Below are 17,626 nucleotides of genomic sequence, written 5' to 3' on the forward strand. Positions count from 1 at the left end.
GTCGGCTTTAGGTCGGCCCAATATACGGGAGGCCGATGTCGCGTTGTGCGCGTGAACTTTCAAGTCCCTTTCAAACACTGGAGCGGACGCGGCGCTGAGTTGCCATGGAAACGCCGCGGGACCACTGCGACTGGTAAGCAGGAAAACTCCCTCTCTCGCTGTTGTTTTCACTGCTTTCAGGTGATATTAGTCTCTAAAATCACACGGATAATACACACAACTGTTCTTGACACTTCTCTTACTTGTAATTGATACGCTTATGTTGAATATTTACTTTTATAGACATGGTTTTGTGTCTTCGGAAAAAGTCCGTTAGCATCAACCGTTTTCAGAAGAGGTAGCAGCTACGTTAAGTTAAGCTAAGTTAATGTTAACTCGGTTGAGCTTTTGTTTATGAAAGTTTGGGCTTTTAATCACCTGTTATGTGTATATGAGAGGTTTTGTAAAGGTTTCACTTTGAAGTGAGCTCATTTATTTTACACAAACGTAAACATAAACGTATGTAGACCTAATCGGTGACGTCACTTACATGGAGTGAGGAAATTGGATGAAACTAGCTCAATGGTAAACAAATATTGATAAAAAAAATGTTCTGTGATTTCAGCAGCAACAAAATAACCCATAACAGAGGGAAAGCTCCACGACTTCAACATTTCTGAAGAAAGCTGCTGCTGGAGAAGTTGGAAATACAGGTAGGAAATCCAAAACTAAAGAATTAATTATTGATTTTAGGAAACAGAGCCCCTCACTATTTCCCCTCACTATCATTGATGGCCAACCTATTGAGATAGTACAAGAATACAAGTACCATGGCACAATAATTGATAGTAAGCTATGTTTTGAATCACACACTGATGCTGTTTGTGCCAAAGCCCAGCAGCAAATGCATTTTTACCATAGACAGGAATTTTAACATTGACCCCACTTTGATGAGAATGTTTTATTCTTGTTTTATTGAGTCTGTTTTAACCTTCTGTTTTATCTGCTGGTTTGGTTCCTTGTCTACAAAAAAACGATTAGAGAGTATTGTTAGGACGTGTAGCAAGATTGCAGGCATTAACTTTCCCCCTCTCTCACACATTTACTCCAACAGAGTGGCAAAGAAGGCAGCTGACCCTAGTCATCCTTTGTCCTGCCAGTTCAAGCTACTTACCTCAGGCCATAGGTACTCCATGCCCAGATGCAGGTCAAATAGATTCAGAAACTCATCTCAGAAAAGCATTTCACTTCTGCTGTAGCTTACAGGTGCTGGTCATATAATTAGAATATCATCAAAAAGTTGATTTATTTCAATAATTCCGTTAAAAAAGTGAAACTGGTATATCATATAGACTCATTACATGCAAAGTGAGATATCTCAAGCCTTTATTTGTTATAATTTTGATTATGGCTTACAGCTTGTGAAAACCACAAAATCTCAGAAAATGAGAATATTACATGAAATCACACACATGTAATTACACAGTGATACCATGGTCATTGAACCAGGTTTTGGTTATTTTGGAAGTGTGGGCAGCTGCAAATCCTGCTGGAAAATGAAGGAAGCATGAAGTGCTCTGGAAATGTCCTGGTAGACGGCTGCGTTGACTCTGGATTTAATAAAGCACAGTGGACCAAAGTCCTCTTTTCTGATGAGAGCAAATTTTGCATCTCATTTGGAAACCAAGGTCCCAGAGTCTGGAGGAAGAATGGAGAGGCACACAATCCAAGATGCCTGAAGTCCAGTTTGAAGTTTCCACAGTCTGTGTTGGTTTGGGGAGCCATGTCATCAGCTGGTGTTGGTCCACTGTGCTGTCCACTCAACGCAGCCGTCTACCAGGACATTTTCAGAGCACTTCATGCTTCCTTCATTTTCCAGCAGGATTTGCACCTGCCCACACTGCCAAAATAACCAAAACCTGGTTCAATGACCATGGTATCACTGTGTAATTACTGTGTGATTTCATGTAATATTCAAATTTTCTGGGATTTTGATTTTGTGTTTTTCACAAGCTGTAAGCTATAATCATCAAAATTATAACAAATAAAGGCTTGAGATATCTCACTTTGCATGTAATGAGTCTATATAATATACAAGTTTCACTTTTTTTAATGGAATTACTGAAATAAATCAACTTTTTGATGATATTCTAATTGTATGACCAGCACCTGTATATATAATATAGCTTAGCTATAGCTTCTTACTTGTAATAAACCTGGCATTATATAATAATATTGTTGGCTCTGTGACAAATGGTTTGTTGTGTTCCTAGATCCTTCAATGTTGATGCCCTGGCCTCCACCGTAGCAGAGTTGGGCGGATCATCATCTCGGATCACCATCTCTAAGGCGCTATGAACCATATGATTAGTAAGTAAAACTTCAAACATAGACTAATGTCAAACATACACTAATTGTGTTGGTAAAAAAAATTATGTTTTGAAAGAAGTCTCTTATGTTCACCAAGACAGCATTCAAAACAATAATATTGTGAAATAATATAACAAATTTTAAATAACTGTTTTCTATGTGAATATATTGTAAAATGTAATTAATTCCTGTGATCAAAACTGAATTTTCAGCATCACAGCTTCATATGATCCTTCAGAAATCATTCTAATATGTGACCCTGGACCACAAAACCAGTCTTATGGGTATTTTTATTTTTTTTGAGATTTATACATCATCTGAAAGCTGAATACATCATCTTTCCATTGATGTATGGTTTGTTAAGATAGGACAATATTTGGCCGAGATACAACTATTTGAAAATCTGGAATCTGAGGGTACAGAAAAATCGAAATATTGAGAAAATCGTCTTTAAAGTTCTCCATTTCTATTGGCGATAGTGCTGCATCCATTCACAAAAATAAATGTTTTATATATTTAAGGTAGGAAATTTACAAAATATCTTCATGGAACATGATCTTTACTTAATATCCTAATGATTTTTGGCATAAAAGAAAAATCTATAATTTTGACCCATACAATGTTTTGTTGGCTATTGCCACAAATATACCCGTGCAACATAAGACTGGTTTTGTGAACCAGGGTCACATATGATGATTTGACGCTCAAGAAACATTTATGATTATTACCGGCTTTCATTTTCTCAAAGGCAGAGCAGGATACCCAGGGCTTGGTTTACACCTATCACAATTTCTAGCCACTGGGGGACCATAGGCAGGCTAGGGGAACTCATATTAATGTTAAAAAACCTCATAAAGTGAAATTTTCATGCCATGGGACCTTTAAGCGTTTTCTACCAGTTTTCTATGTGAGGAAAACGCTTAACTGTACATAGCAGTCTATTTTTAATTAGTATGGTGTTTACTGAGTTATCATTTATTTATTTTAATATCACTGTCTATGTGTTAAGTCACGTTCTGCGAGTGCAAATCTCTAAATTCAACTTTGGACTTGTATTTTACAGGGGACAAGTTCTCAAATTCACATCTTTATGCTCTCGAGTTTTGCCACTCTTTTACTTTCATAAATAACCTTCCTGATAATGTTCGGGGCTCAGACACACTCTCCCAATTTAAATCTAGACTAAAGACACATCTCTTTAGCCAAGCATTGTTAACACATCTCATAATCTTGTTTTACAGTTAATATGTGATGAAATAGTAAAAAGTGCACATGATCATCTTTTGCCTGAAATAATATGAACTGCAACTATGCTAATCTTTCTTCTGTTGCTTCCCTGTTTCTATCTCAGGATGCTCAGCAAGTTCACTACAGATTATAGCAGCTCCAGTTTGGATCCAGCCTCACTTGTGAAGACTTCAGATGATGGCAACTATAAATGGACATAAAAACTGCCAGATATTAAGGTGGGGTAAGCGATATTTCAAAAACGCTGTTGGACATAGTTGATATTTTGAATGAACCCAAACAAACACACCCCTCTCTTCAATGCTCCACCTCCAAAACTCACCAGATTGCCCAGCAGCCGCATCATATTATTGGTGTAAATAACTAATTTATGTTATTGCATGACCTGCTCAATAAAAGCGCAACACTAAGAACGTTTCAGGAAACACGTTATTAATTATGATAAGGGCTGGATTTCCCGAAACCCTCTTAACGCTACGTCGTTCCTAAGTTATACCTTAAGCTGTACCTTATCGTTAATACGTGTTTCCCGAAACGTTCTTAGTTAATTGTACCTTCTATAAGTCATACGTTCGGATATTTCCCCACCAGTTAATCAAGTGTGACAACATTGGTAATACCATAATAGAAGTGACGCGCATGCGATGCGGCGTGCTCGTTTTTCCAGGCATGCATATGCCACAGCGAGATGAAAACATCTCAACTTTTCAGAATGCCACTAGCGCACCGCAGGTCATGTGACAAAAACTAACCGATCAGCTTTGGCCTTTCCGTAACAACATGGAAAACTCGGCTGAACAGCTGATCATAGCTGTACAGGGCGAGTTTTTATTTCTCATCTCCATAAATATATCTAGTAGTATATTTAGTAGTAGTAGTAGTAAGCTAATGCAAGGGCTAGAAATCAATTAATCCTTTGCTGATACTTCCTCGTCATCATGGAGAGCGCAGTTCATGCTTGCATAGCAACGACAGACGCGACGGGAGCGCAAGTGCTTTTAGAAAGGAGAGAGCGCTTTCCACACATTTTTAGACATGATATGTGAACGGCCCCTAATTCAGGATAAACTGAGAATCTATTTGGTTTAAAATCATTTTTGTTTTGTTTAAAATGGAGATCACGATAACATACATCAGAATAACATGTTCCAGTCTATTAAAAAAAAAGATACTCAATTGAATCATTAATTTAAACACTTTTAAAACCAATTAATTCAGTGTCTCATTCATAAACACCTGGGCTGGGTTTCCCGATAACGTTGTCTCTTAGCGCGCTACGAAGACTCTTAAGGTATAACTTAACTAAAGGTATAACGTTTATAGGCGTGTTCCCCGAACCATACCTTAGGAAGCTGCTAAAGATATTCCTTCTTACGTGTGACGTTACCCAGTGCTGCCCGTGGCGATGCTGCTGAATCTGCTGATATCGGTGGCTCGAGAATCATTTATTCACTCGTGCAGGGGCTGCTTCACTGCGTTATGTGAGAAAGCGGTGTTCTTTATAAAAGAAATTAAGAAATGTACGCGGGTTGGGTGAGAAAAAACACTGACATTATGGATTCGGATGGCAATAAAATCACAGACTTACCCCTGTAAATGTTTAAAATACCATACGAACCCATGAGAAACAGTTAGCATCCGAATACTTACAACTTAACTGAAAGTATGCTTTCACTGGCCTTTGAAAGCACTCCGCGGACGGTGCCGTCTTTTAGAACAACTATTCGCTGTATCGCTGCCATAGTTTGAGCAAACTCCCCACCACAATCATTCCCTTTAAATAGACTATTAAACCTATTAAATGGTTTGCCAGCTGATGTACCTTTGATTGTTGTTAGATGTTTAATTATATTATCCAGTGTAATGACAATTTTATTCTTAGCTTTAGTCCTAACTGCTTTTTCTCAATGTTTTTCACTCTGTTACAGGTTGCCAGGAAGAATCCTTCTCTACATTGTTGCTGTTCCTTTTTGATCCCTTTTCTCCTGGAGTTCTTTCTGGTGTCATTAAAATGTCTTAACTTGAATTGTGTCTGTTCATTATACTAGAGACAGTTACACAAAAAAATTAAGATATTTTTCAATGTCAGTAGAGCCTACTTTTTTCATATTGGATAGTCAAGTAACTCCAGGGCTGTATATATGTACATAGACATTGAGGGGGACAAGTCCTACACTGCAAAAAATGCTTTTCTTTAGTATTTTTGTGTTGTTTCCAGTCCAAATATCTAAAAATTCTTAAATCAAGAAGCATTTAGAGAAGTAAAATGACATAAGACATTCTATTTTGTTTTCAGATGAACAGAAAGTAAGTAATTTTTGCTTAAAACAAGCTAAATTATCTGCCAGTGGGGTATGAAAAATAATCTTGATTCAATTGGAAAACAAGATTATTTTTCTTACCCCACTGGCAGATAATTTAGCTTTAGAAACAACACAAAAATACTAAGTAAGAAAGGCATTTTTGCAGTGTATAATTATACGTCAATAATAACAATAGTATGTCAATAGTTAGAAATGGCCAAACTGGAAATTCAATATTGGAAATTCTTGCTCCGCTCTGTTTTTAGGATGGCAAAAAGGTTTAAAAGTTACATTTTAGGCTGGTCTACCTTACAGCGACCATCCAAATAGATAGCCAATCAAATCATAGAAGGCGGTGTTTACTGTTCACAGAAACAGCATGTATTCCAGCAGTTTAACGTTGAAAGCGTGCGAGGTAAGATGGAAGTGTAAAACTACTCCACTTTTTTTCTTGAATATGACCATTAAGAGGGATGAAAGTTTCATGTGTTCAGTATCAAAGCTATTTTATCAATTTAAGTCTCGGGGCAATGTTGACTACAGTTTATGTGCTGCTGAGTGAGTGTTGCAGCGCGATCTCCGCTCTGTATGTGTGTGTGTGTGTGTGTGTGTGTGTGTGTGTGTGTGTGTGTTCGTAAGTGCGTGCGTCAATGAAAGCAGCGCATGGTGTCTAATGTAAGGAGTAGCCCGAAAGGTCCGACCTATATAAATAAAGGTCCTATAAAACCCATGCAGAGCTGCCAAAAGATTTACAGCTTTGCATCGTTCAAACATCGGCCGGAGATCATTTGCGATCAAAGGCCGACGTCGAGGCGACATATTGCCGATGAGCAAACGATCTCTGAGCGACATCGTGCCGATGGAACTTTGTGCATCGGGCCAACGTCGGCCCGACGTACGTGTGCTATCTGGGTCGCAATTTAAATCGCCCAGCCCTACTTGAGGGTGAGTATATGATAACAGAATTTTCATTTTTAAAGTGAACTATCCCTTTAAATTATATTTCCAACAAACATTTGAGCAAGCTAATAATAATAATAATAATAAAATAATATATATATATATATATATATATATATATATATATATATATATATATATATATATATATATACACATATATGGTCACACAGCTTGCTCAAATGTTTTGTATATAGGAAAATATAATTTAACAATGTCATACCATGTAGCTTTTCTCTGCTTTGCTATTGAGAGATATAAAACTAAGTAACAATATTAACTAAAACAAACAAGAAAATCGATGTAAAGGGTTTACCGTCAAATATGTGCTTTGGTATTCATGTTACTAACGTATCAATTCAACTGAACCCCGACTTTACCTCCTGAATGCACGGATTACTGAACATATTTATTTGCAATGTGCAAAACATCGCGTTGACTGACAAACAAACCGTAATGACGTGAACGACCACATTATTGAGCACTGTCCGTTTTACGTTCTTTATTCATATTTATTGCATGCTTGTAAATAACTCTAGATGCTTCAGAATACAATTAAAAACTCCAATATAGCCTAACGTTACTCACTGATTGTCACGCGGCTGTTGTGAGGGAGATGCAAAGTACCATGTGCAAGCGAAATTCAAAGCAGTGGGGGGGGAAACATAAACATAACCATATCAGCCATATTCGGTACACGCAAACAAATAATTTGAGAGGTTTTGAATAAAAAATAAAGCGAAACATTCAAACTACTCACCTGCAGACGGTTATCCATCGTGTGCGCCATTGTGACTGCGGAATGTCACGTGACAAGGTTCATGCGTCTCCATGGAAATTAGAACGCGATTGATTGCAAAATAACGGTCGCAGAAAAAAACTCACGCCAGGCTGCCAGTCTGACTATTTTAGAACGTACGTGCGAAAGGGTTAAAAGCATAAACTGCTTTAAATATAACTCTCACTCGCCAACAAGATAAAGCCCATTGCCACGGCTCACAAAGGGTCACCCTGGTGAAGAGGGAACGTCCACGGGGCGAACAAGATGAACAACGTGTGTGTGTCCAAGAAGATGTAGACCAACTAATGCTTGAAGTTTAGTAAGAATCTGGTTATGTGGTGATTTTGATCATTTTATTCCATTTAATCAAACTAAAGGGCTGAGAATTGATATAAATTTCAAATTTGAAATTCATTTGAAAATATTTCAGGTATATGACTTTTGACTACTATTTTGAAGTTACTGTACTCTGCCTTTGTATTGTCTGCAAAAAAAGTCACACCAAAGCAAATGGCACCATTTACAAAATCATTATAGTAACACCTGTATAAAATCCAGTGAGCGTGGAATAATTTTTTCCTGATGATTACAATTGCTTTGTTATATGGTGCAGTTTGGTAGCCTATTCATTATAGCCGACTAGACTATTTATGCTATAGGCTTCTAGCTAGCTAAATGAAGTAGATTGTGATCTATCTAATTTGTTTGTCTAATGCATATTTTGTCTTACTTGACCTTGATGTCTGCGTTTCAAAGCCATCTAAACTATAATTTTCCTTTGAGAGCAATGGGCCATCCTTAAATGTTATTAGTAAAAACAACCTCTATTCAACTATATCAACTATTTGCTTTACCTACACTTTTATTCAGGTATCGTTTGTGTCAGAAGTGCTTCAGTGACAAATGTATGACACTCAATGTATTTTCTACAAATGTAGAAAACTTTAATGGACAGTAAAACAAAGGCATAGTGCAGTGACTTCAGGACGGTACAGCCTAACTCAATTTGAGCATTACAAACAAAGGCAAAGAAAGGTAACTGGTGTTACGGTGCTCTGCCTTGGTTTTTCCTGTGCTTTTGGAAGTTACTGTTAACCTTTAGAACCTGAAGCTAAAATAGGTGTTTTTCACATAATTAGATTTTTTGACTGTAAAATTCTAAAACAATGTGCTATCTTCATGTGCAAGGTGTCATCTTTTTCAGAAAAATATAAGCTTTGAACAAATTACAGTTATTGACCATTATTGTGTGTGGTGAGTTTGTAAATATAATTTAAATAGACAAAAATTGTAAAAAAACGAGAATAAATTTACTGATTTTTATTTAGAAAACAACAGAAAAAATCATGAATGAAAGAAACTAACACTTTAAAGTTGAAAAATGAACTATAATACATATATACAAGTCAGGTTTGTGACCTCCGTGAAGTTGGCACCCCATAAAACGAAATAATTTCCAAAACTATGCCATTCGTTTGTGCTGCGTTTGTGCTGATTTGTGCCGCAAAAACGAACGTTTGTGCTGGTTTGGTGTTTGAGATATTGAACATTATTTTTTGGGTTGTGTGACGTCACTCTCCACCCCATGTCCTTCAAATCGCTCCAAACCGGTGTCATTCGTTTGTGCTCGGTTTGTGCTGGTTTGTGCCGTTAAAACAAACACTGTATCTGTTTTCCTTTCGCAGATAACAAATTTAATTCGGGAGCTGTGACGTCACTCTCCACCCCACCTCATCTAAATCGCACCAAACCGGTGTCGTTCGTTTGTGCTCGATTTGTGCTGGTTTGTGCCGTTAAAACAAACACTGTATCTGTTTTCCTTTCGCAGATATAACTAATTTAATTCGGGGCAGTGACGTCACTCTCCACCCCACCTCCTCTAAATCGCACCAAACCGGTGTCGTTTGTTTGTGCTCGATTTGTGCCGGTTTGTGCCGTTGAAAGAAACATTGCAACTACGATCCCCTCTTAAACATTAAAAAATAAACTTTTTAAGGACAATTACATAACTGTCCACCCCATATGGTCCAAATCGTTGCAAAACTGCACTGTTAAAAAAATCCGTAAATTTAGGGGTCCCTTTACCGTGGATTTGCTACGGATTCGCTCCGTTTTGCGAAATACGGAAAGTTTGCTGTTGCGCAAGGCAGTATGGGTAGAATTTTCTCCCCCAGCCAGAATTTGCCGACGCCATTACACTCAGTGCGAGCCTGAAGTTCTGCGAGTCACATGGAAAGTTGGAAACAGGTTGGTTGTGTGTAGCAGCTAATGAGAATAGGAATAGAGTGCCACCTCTCAAACAAAATATATTGAGTTAAACACATGATAAGCACGTTTTCTGTTCATTTACGTCTGCATGGCGGGAGTTCAGCTCTGGCACCCCTCGCCAGACAGTCGCCTTTCCCCCATGAAATGTAGGACAAATTATTAGTTGGTTAATTTTGTCTCGAAGGTTTCTAGGTTTTTAGCAGCATTCCAACCGGAGCTATAACGTTACAGGGTAACGTTAGTGTGGCTCGCAGCTGAGCACGGGACCTTTGCTGCTAGCTGCGTTGTCATTAGCATGTCGGCTGCGCTTCCTAAGTACCGGGTACGTCAAAAGCCCATTTTTTGTTCCCCCTCGTACATTAAATTGGTCTCGATAGGCAGTTGGTAGTCGTGTGTGTTTCATGTCGACATCTGAATGTGTGCGTTTCGCGTAATTTTGAAGCGTGAGTGGACGTTTGCTGCTAGCTGCGTTAGCAATAGGCCGCCGCCTGCGCTTCGTAAGTACGTCAAAAGCCAATTTTTTGTTCCTCGTACATGGAATTTGGTCTCGATAGTCAGTTGGTAGCCGTGTGTGTTTCATGGTAACATTTGAATGTGTGCGTTTTGCGTTATTTTGAAGCGTGGGTGGACGACGGCCCGTTTGCCCAGCTAAAGTTAGCCCATAAGTTGGACGCGCGCGCGCGCGCCCGCGTGTGTGTGTGTGTGTGTAAATTAGCTACGTGTGTGTGTGTGTGTTGTTATAGCTCGCTGTGTTACTTTACCATCCAACTGAAAATGGCAATAATTAAAAGGGGTGATTATTAAGTAGAATCACATTTCCCCTGTGCATTATAAGACTTTCCATTCCCTAAAGTGAAAAAAGCAGTGAGGAAAACATTGCAGCCCAAAGAGAGTGGCCCATGCAGCCCAAAGCAGATTGCTTATTTGAAGGTATCTGAAAAGTAAATGTGCTGATCTGAATTTATTGTTTTCATATTGATTCTGTCTATCCTTCACTTGGCAAATTCAATCTCTTAAACATGTTGACTTGTAACATTTGTGGCTTTAACGCCCGGTCTTCGACTGATTACTTGAAACACTGCCGAACACACAGAAATAATAATAATGTCTTTTTTTTATGTGGCCATAGGGATTGCAGAAGGAAGCTTAACACGTACAGTAGCCTTGCTGTGCATATGTCACGAGCACATGTAGACAGTAGGAGCACACAAACATGGAACCGCAATGTGTCTGTACAGTTAAAGTGCTCGTTTAATTTTTGCAGCAGTGAATATGCTGATCTTAAAACTTTAAAGTGTCATTTGAGTGGCCACATAGATGAGGGTTTGACTGTAACATGTCCCTTTGATGGATGTTCTAAGACATTCAATGTAAAGTCATCCTTTTTAACGCATATTTCCAGATACCATAAAGGGTGGGATGTTACCAAGATAGCCCCAGTTCATATATGTGAACTAACAGAACGTTCTGTCCAAGGTGAAGGATCACATGTAGAACCTGTAGAACTTGAAGAACCTGAAAGTTTTAACATTGATGCAGAACAAAGTGATAATTTCTGCAGTGATCAAGTGAAAGACAACTTCACAGAGAGTCTTGCTCAGTTTTACTTGGGTTTACAGGCAAAATATTTGGTCCCAGCCTCCACAATAACAGAAATAGCAAATGAAATGAGAACTATAAGTGATATTCAACAGGAATATACTGTGGATGCACTAGCCCGTGAACTGGGGCAGTATGGTGTTCCAAAGGAGACTGTAACATCTCTTGGGAATAGTGTATACGAGCAGAGCCCTATGCACAAGGCATTACATGAAAAGGGTCATTTAACTACGCAACACAAGAGGCTGAAATATTACAAGTCACACTATGACTATGTTGAACCTGTTGAAGTCTTTCTTGGACGCAATCGCAGTGGCCAGAAGAGGCACTATCATTACATCCCAATACTGGAAACCCTCAAAGTAATTCTGAAACAGCAAGGTTTAGATCAGCACAGTCCTAGTTCAAATTCTGAAAATGATGTACTCTGTGATGTCACTGATGGGTGGGCCATCAAATCCAATGCAATGTTTTCCTCAGACCCAGACAGTTTAAAGGTAATGCTCTTTCAGGATGCTTTTGAGGTGGCTAATCCACTCGGATCTGCCAAGACAAAGCATAAAGTATTGGCTGTCTACTTCACACTTGGAAATTTTCATCCACACCAACGATCAACTGTTGATCAGATACAGTTGGCATTACTCTGTGTAGAGAAAGATTGCAAATACTTTGGAATGGATAAGATTTTCAATAAGCTAGTGTCAGACTTGTGTGAGCTGGAGGAAAGGGGCATATCTTTCAATGGAAAGATATATAAAGGCACTGTTGCGTGCATAATGGGAGATAATCTGGGCTCCCACATGATTGGTGGCTTTACAGAAAATTTCAGCACAGCTCAATATTTCTGCAGATACTGTTTGGCAACAAAAAGTGAATTTCAGTCGAACCCTCTCACAGTTTTCACTCATAGAAATCCAGCTGATCATAATGAGACTGTGCGGTTTCTAGAAAGTAACGATGAAGTACACACTCATCACGGTGTTAAATGTGACAGTGTTTTCAACAAACTGTCCAACTTTCATGTGTGTCAGCCAGGCTTACCAGCTTGTTTAGCTCATGATCTGTTTGAGGGGGTAGTAGATTATGATTTGGCATTGTTTTTGCAGTTCTTAATCAGAACACAAAAGTGGTTCAGTTATGAGGTTCTTAATGAAAGAATCAAATCATTTCCTGGTGAAAGCAGCGACAAGCTAAACACTATTCCCACTACAGGAGCAAGGCTTGGAGGGCATGCAGCCCAAAACAGGTGGCTTTTGAGATTCTTGCCTGTTTTGGTGCATGACACAATTGAAGATGCTGATAATGAAGTATGGGGACTGGTACTACTTCTGAGGGAGCTTGTTGAATTTGTCTGTGCACCTCGGCTCTCAGAGTCGCAGATTGCTTTCATGAAGGGACTGATTGAACTGTATGTGGAATTGAGGCAAGAGTTATTTCCAAGAGTTCAACTTAGACCGAAACACCACTATCTGCTTCACTATGCACACTTGACTTTACAATTTGGCCCACTCATATATACTTGGACAATGCGCTTTGAATCAAAACATTCTTATTTTAAAAGGTGCATTAGGGCAAGTAAGAACTTCATAAATGTAACCAAGTCTCTGGCTGAACGGCACCAGTTGCTTCAGGCTTATCAGTCTTGTGGTACCTTGTTTAGTCCCCAGGTTCATGTCTCAGACTCAACACGGTTCTATCCAGAGCTCTATGACCAGAACATAAAGACAGTGGTTGAAGAATTTGATTTGAACTCAAGTAACTCAGTTGTCACAGAGAGAGTGCAGGTTAAAGGCACTACATATGCAAATGGAATGCTGGTCTTACTGAGCTATGCCAAAGGACAACTGCAGTTAGGACAAATAGCAAGCATTTTTGTAAAAAATGAAACTACTGTCCTACTTTTGCTTCGGGGGAAAACTGCCAGCTGGGTACCTGAGCTTGGACTCTATGAACTTGATGGAAATGCTTTTGACCTGTTCAGTTGCCATGATTTGAACAAAATTGATGATTATCATCCACTTTATTCTTACCAGAGAGGTTCTCGGTGGCTTATTCCTCTTAAACACACACCAACATGGAACTTGTGAAAAGCTATGTCAAGAAAGCAATGCCATCGCTCAGTAGCGATCAGATGGATACACTCATGGCTAAACTGGAGGAATTAGGAGTTCTCTCTGTAGATGACCTGAGCCTTGTGGACCCGGAGGACATTAAAGACACTCTGCCATTCATTCAGTGCAAAAGATTTGTCAGAGCTGTCAAAGCATTGGAAGCAGGTGAGTTTTTGCCCCTCTGTTTTAATGCAAGTTTTCTGAGACTACAAAGGTTTATTCAAAAAATGCAAAAAAAAAAGGTTGCCATCAGCTGTACATGGCAATAACTACCCTATAATTGGTTTTCGTAATTAGGTCCATTTGTATTCCTGGTGGACCCAAACTGGACATTGAGGACCAATGTATTAATTGATTCGTAACAATCGTGATGTGTTTAATTTATGGAGATGTGTGTCATGTCATCCATAGATTCACAAGCTCCACCGCAGTTCACCAGGCCTGGCCCCTCATCAACACCTGAGCCACAGAGGTTTCAGCTGCCCTCAACACCACCTGAGACAGCCGACTCCCCATCCCAAGACACATATTCTGTACCATGGCACAAATTTCCCTCAAAAGTCATGGATGATTTGCGTGAAAAGAAGTACATAATGGGGAAAGACAGACGAGAGATGGTTCGGATCGTCGCTGAAGATTACCTCCATAAACACCCAGGAAGACCTGGTAGACAAAAGCTGAGGGAACTCGCCAGTATGATTGTAGGACAATATCCTGCCTCCTTCAAGCTGACAGAGCCGTTTGGAAACAAACCTTTTGCAAAAGATGGTTCTGAAACTGTCTTTCGTCAGCTGGAACACAGAATTGAAAATATGAAGAGGCCACAAAGCTCACTGAAGAGGCGAGCAGGGGGTGAAAATTCAACAAATAAAAGGCCCAGGAATTCAGATCTGTATGGATGTGTGGCGTGGGATCCAATCATTGAGGGGACTGTGTGTAGAGAAGACCTGCTGTCTAAACGAGATGACTTGAAACGTGCCTTTCAAACCCGGGATCTTCAGGTGGGTCTGCAATCATCCATTATTTTCTTGTGTTGTAAGGACACGTGAAATTGTAGGACACATTGTGAAATTGTAGATCGTCTGACATCACTACGCCCATAGTCTATTGAAATTGATACCCTGTTTTATTATTTTAATTGGTTAGTTTGACTAACTGTTCGACTGTTTGACTAACTGCCTCATATCTTTAGGAGTCATCTGTTCGAAAATTGATGACTGAAACATATCCCATTCAGCGTGAAATCCTCAACGATGCTGATACCCCTATTGCCGTTGTAAAGGACGAGTGGCCGTTCCTGTTTGAAGTTCCTCACCTGTTTGATCATGCATCTAAACTCCTTGGCTTCTCTGTACAAAACAAGCTGGCACAGGTGTGTTGTTACTGTTATTATTATGATTGTGCTGTGCTGCTCCATATGGAGAGAATTTTGTCTTTATTAATCAATCAAAAAAAGATTTGCAACCAAAAAGAGAGTTGAGACCAAAAAAGATAAACTGGCAACCAATCAAATAGAATAAATTGGATGAACAATCAAATAGAATAGATTTGAGACCAAAAATCAGGAAGTGGCAACCAAAAAAGCAAAACATATGAGATCAAAACAGAACAGAACAGGTTGCAAATGAAAATGAAATAATTCGATTTTTTTTTTTTTTTTTTTTTTATTCTCTCCATAGCTGCATTTTTTGGAGGCCAAACGAAAATGAGTGTTAGTCTTATGTACCTGTACAAAATTAACACCTTGAACCTTGAACAGGAACTTTCCAAAAAAGAAAAGGGGATCAATGACTTCCTTGACTCCAAAGGGATGAAGACGGGCGAAGGTCCAATACAGCTCATCTGTGGCATTGCAAATTACTTCAAGGAAGACTCTTATAAACTCTTCGACAAAAAAGAGGTAGATGTTGTAAATTTTAAACTGTGTGCAAGATGATTATTTGCATCCAGTGGTGAACCAAGTAACCAATCACAGTATGAAGTATAGATTCCCCTAATTGTGCTGCTGATATTCTCTATAAACTCTCTCTCTATAAACTATTTACATTAATGTCTGTGCTTAATGGCTACCTCTGTCTGATGAAGACACTAGCTGATAGTCAATTTGCCAGCAGGTTTGTGTGCACTGGAAACATTAATTCATGTGTCATTTCTGTCACCAAAACAGATCTCTGCAGATCCTGAAGTCGAACTCCCAGTGACCCCATGCATCCTAGTCAGAGGTTTGTAGTTAAATATTTTTGGTATCTCAGCGAGCTGTTTTATAAGCTGTTGTTTTGTCGTATTTATTAAAGAAATGTTTTGCTTGCCTTAAAATATAAGATAATTTTTTTTGTACATGGTGCTCAGAATTGTTATTTTTTTCTTTATTTTTTTTTTTTATCTGTGTTTAAGGTGACCAGCAATTCAAGATTGCTCTTGATGGGTTACTTGTCAATGACCACATCACCTCTCCCATTGTGGCCTTGAGCTACGTCTTCCCCATGTTTTATGTCTGCAACGTTCAATACCCACCGGAGATGGCTTTTACTCTCGAATTCATGCAAAGGTAAGCACTCATTGTTTGGAAATACTTTGTAAATGTGACTTTGCCGTGCCTTTCTGCACCCGACCTGCTTTTTGTCAATCTACACCAAACCCCTTTGTCTGAGATGTACAAGCTCAAAATGTGTCGCCACATGCTGTGAGCTTTTAGATCAGCTGTTATTGGCTTATGATCCCCCTGAATATGGATTTGTTCGTAGATTTCGTAGCTCCCTGTTGAAGACTATTGTTGGAATAAATGTGTCATATTTTTTAAAATGGCAGGTAACATGCTTTTTGCTTTACATAGTGTCCCAAGTCAATAAAAAACAAAACAAACATAACATGATTCTAGTTGGGAAATGGAGCAAAAACATATTTTTCTTAGAATGGTTTCTTGACACAAAATTCGTTTGAGCTATCTCTTTAAAACCATTAGCACCTGAGACCAGGTTATGTCAGTGGTGGTCAAACCTTTTCATGTCAAAGACACACAAACTGAAATGTATTTGGCTGCAGACTCCAACCTCAAAATATGTTGTTCCAGGGACCCCCTCCAGAAGCAAAGACTAAACATATTCATTTAAAAAAATAATACATGCTGGATTCATGCCCAAATGTTAATATTTTGATGTGTAACATGCACTGAATGTCACAGTTGATCCACTCCATGTTTGAGTAACCCCCAGGACAGTCCGTGTTCAAATGTGCTGTTACACCTTTTGATAGGACGATGTCAACTGTGTTTTCTATCCCCTTCTGTGTTCTGTGCATTTATAATATCCCTGCACACATGTTGAGGATGCATGCTGTCATGTGTTGGTGATAAGCAGACTTCTCGCCCTTGCAAACATTTCTGTATATGCGCAGTGGGAATGCATGTGTCTTGAAAAGACAAAGGAAGAGATAAGCTTAGCCACTGGCACCAGCAGCACAACAACATTGGGTACTAGACAGATGGTCAACTAGAATGATAGAGAGATTCACACATAGGGGCATATTGAAGAAAACAAATGTATGATTTTATTGAACTGCTCCACTCCTGTCAAGCCACACTACACGTGCAAACTTTGTCTGCATCTCACTATTATTATTATTTTTTTCTCAGAGTTTTCTTTGGGATCAATCCTGAGCGAGGCTCCAAGGCAGAGAAGAAGGGGAAGAAACGGCACTTCATTCCTCCACAGGTGTGCAAGCTGGTTTCTCAGCTGAAGGAATTTGAATGCAAGCAGAAGGAATCTGAGTGGGCCATTTGAGCTGTTCTGAAAGCTCAGAAAAGACCTTTTTGGACTGAATGCACACACACACACACACACACACACACACACACACACACACACACACACACACACACACACACACACACAGACACAGAGCTTGGGAGTAGAAAAACAGATGTTTACAGTATTATGTGAGTTCAGATGTTTTAACTAGATGCCCACAACACACATGCTGCAGTTTCAAATCCCCCATGTTAAGGGGGA

The 17,626-nt window shown here is 39.1% G+C and overlaps 1 protein-coding gene and 1 long non-coding RNA gene across 2 annotated transcripts; both read left to right on the plus strand.

Moving 5' to 3' along the window:
• LOC309473851 lies at positions 1–6,807 on the plus strand. The gene is made up of 6 exons (XR_014197113.1): positions 1–133; positions 605–692; positions 2,253–2,349; positions 3,701–3,815; positions 5,526–5,794; positions 6,055–6,807. It is a non-coding gene; the product is annotated as an uncharacterized lncRNA (long non-coding RNA).
• Positions 6,808–13,582: 6,775 nt separating this feature from the next.
• Positions 13,583–17,398, plus strand: LOC309473823 (uncharacterized protein; the record flags this gene model as incomplete). Its single annotated transcript, XM_082136000.1, has 7 exons — positions 13,583–13,784; positions 14,031–14,620; positions 14,812–14,991; positions 15,379–15,519; positions 15,787–15,841; positions 16,014–16,167; positions 17,251–17,398. The coding sequence occupies 7 exons, from the start codon at positions 13,583–13,585 to the stop codon at positions 17,396–17,398; spliced, it is 1,470 nt and encodes a 489-aa protein (XP_081992126.1).
• Positions 17,399–17,626: the final 228 nt, after the last annotated feature.

This window comes from Leuciscus leuciscus (assembly GCF_965113295.1).
Source record: "Leuciscus leuciscus genome assembly, chromosome: 1".
Classification (NCBI taxonomy): domain Eukaryota; kingdom Metazoa; phylum Chordata; class Actinopteri; order Cypriniformes; family Leuciscidae; genus Leuciscus; species Leuciscus leuciscus.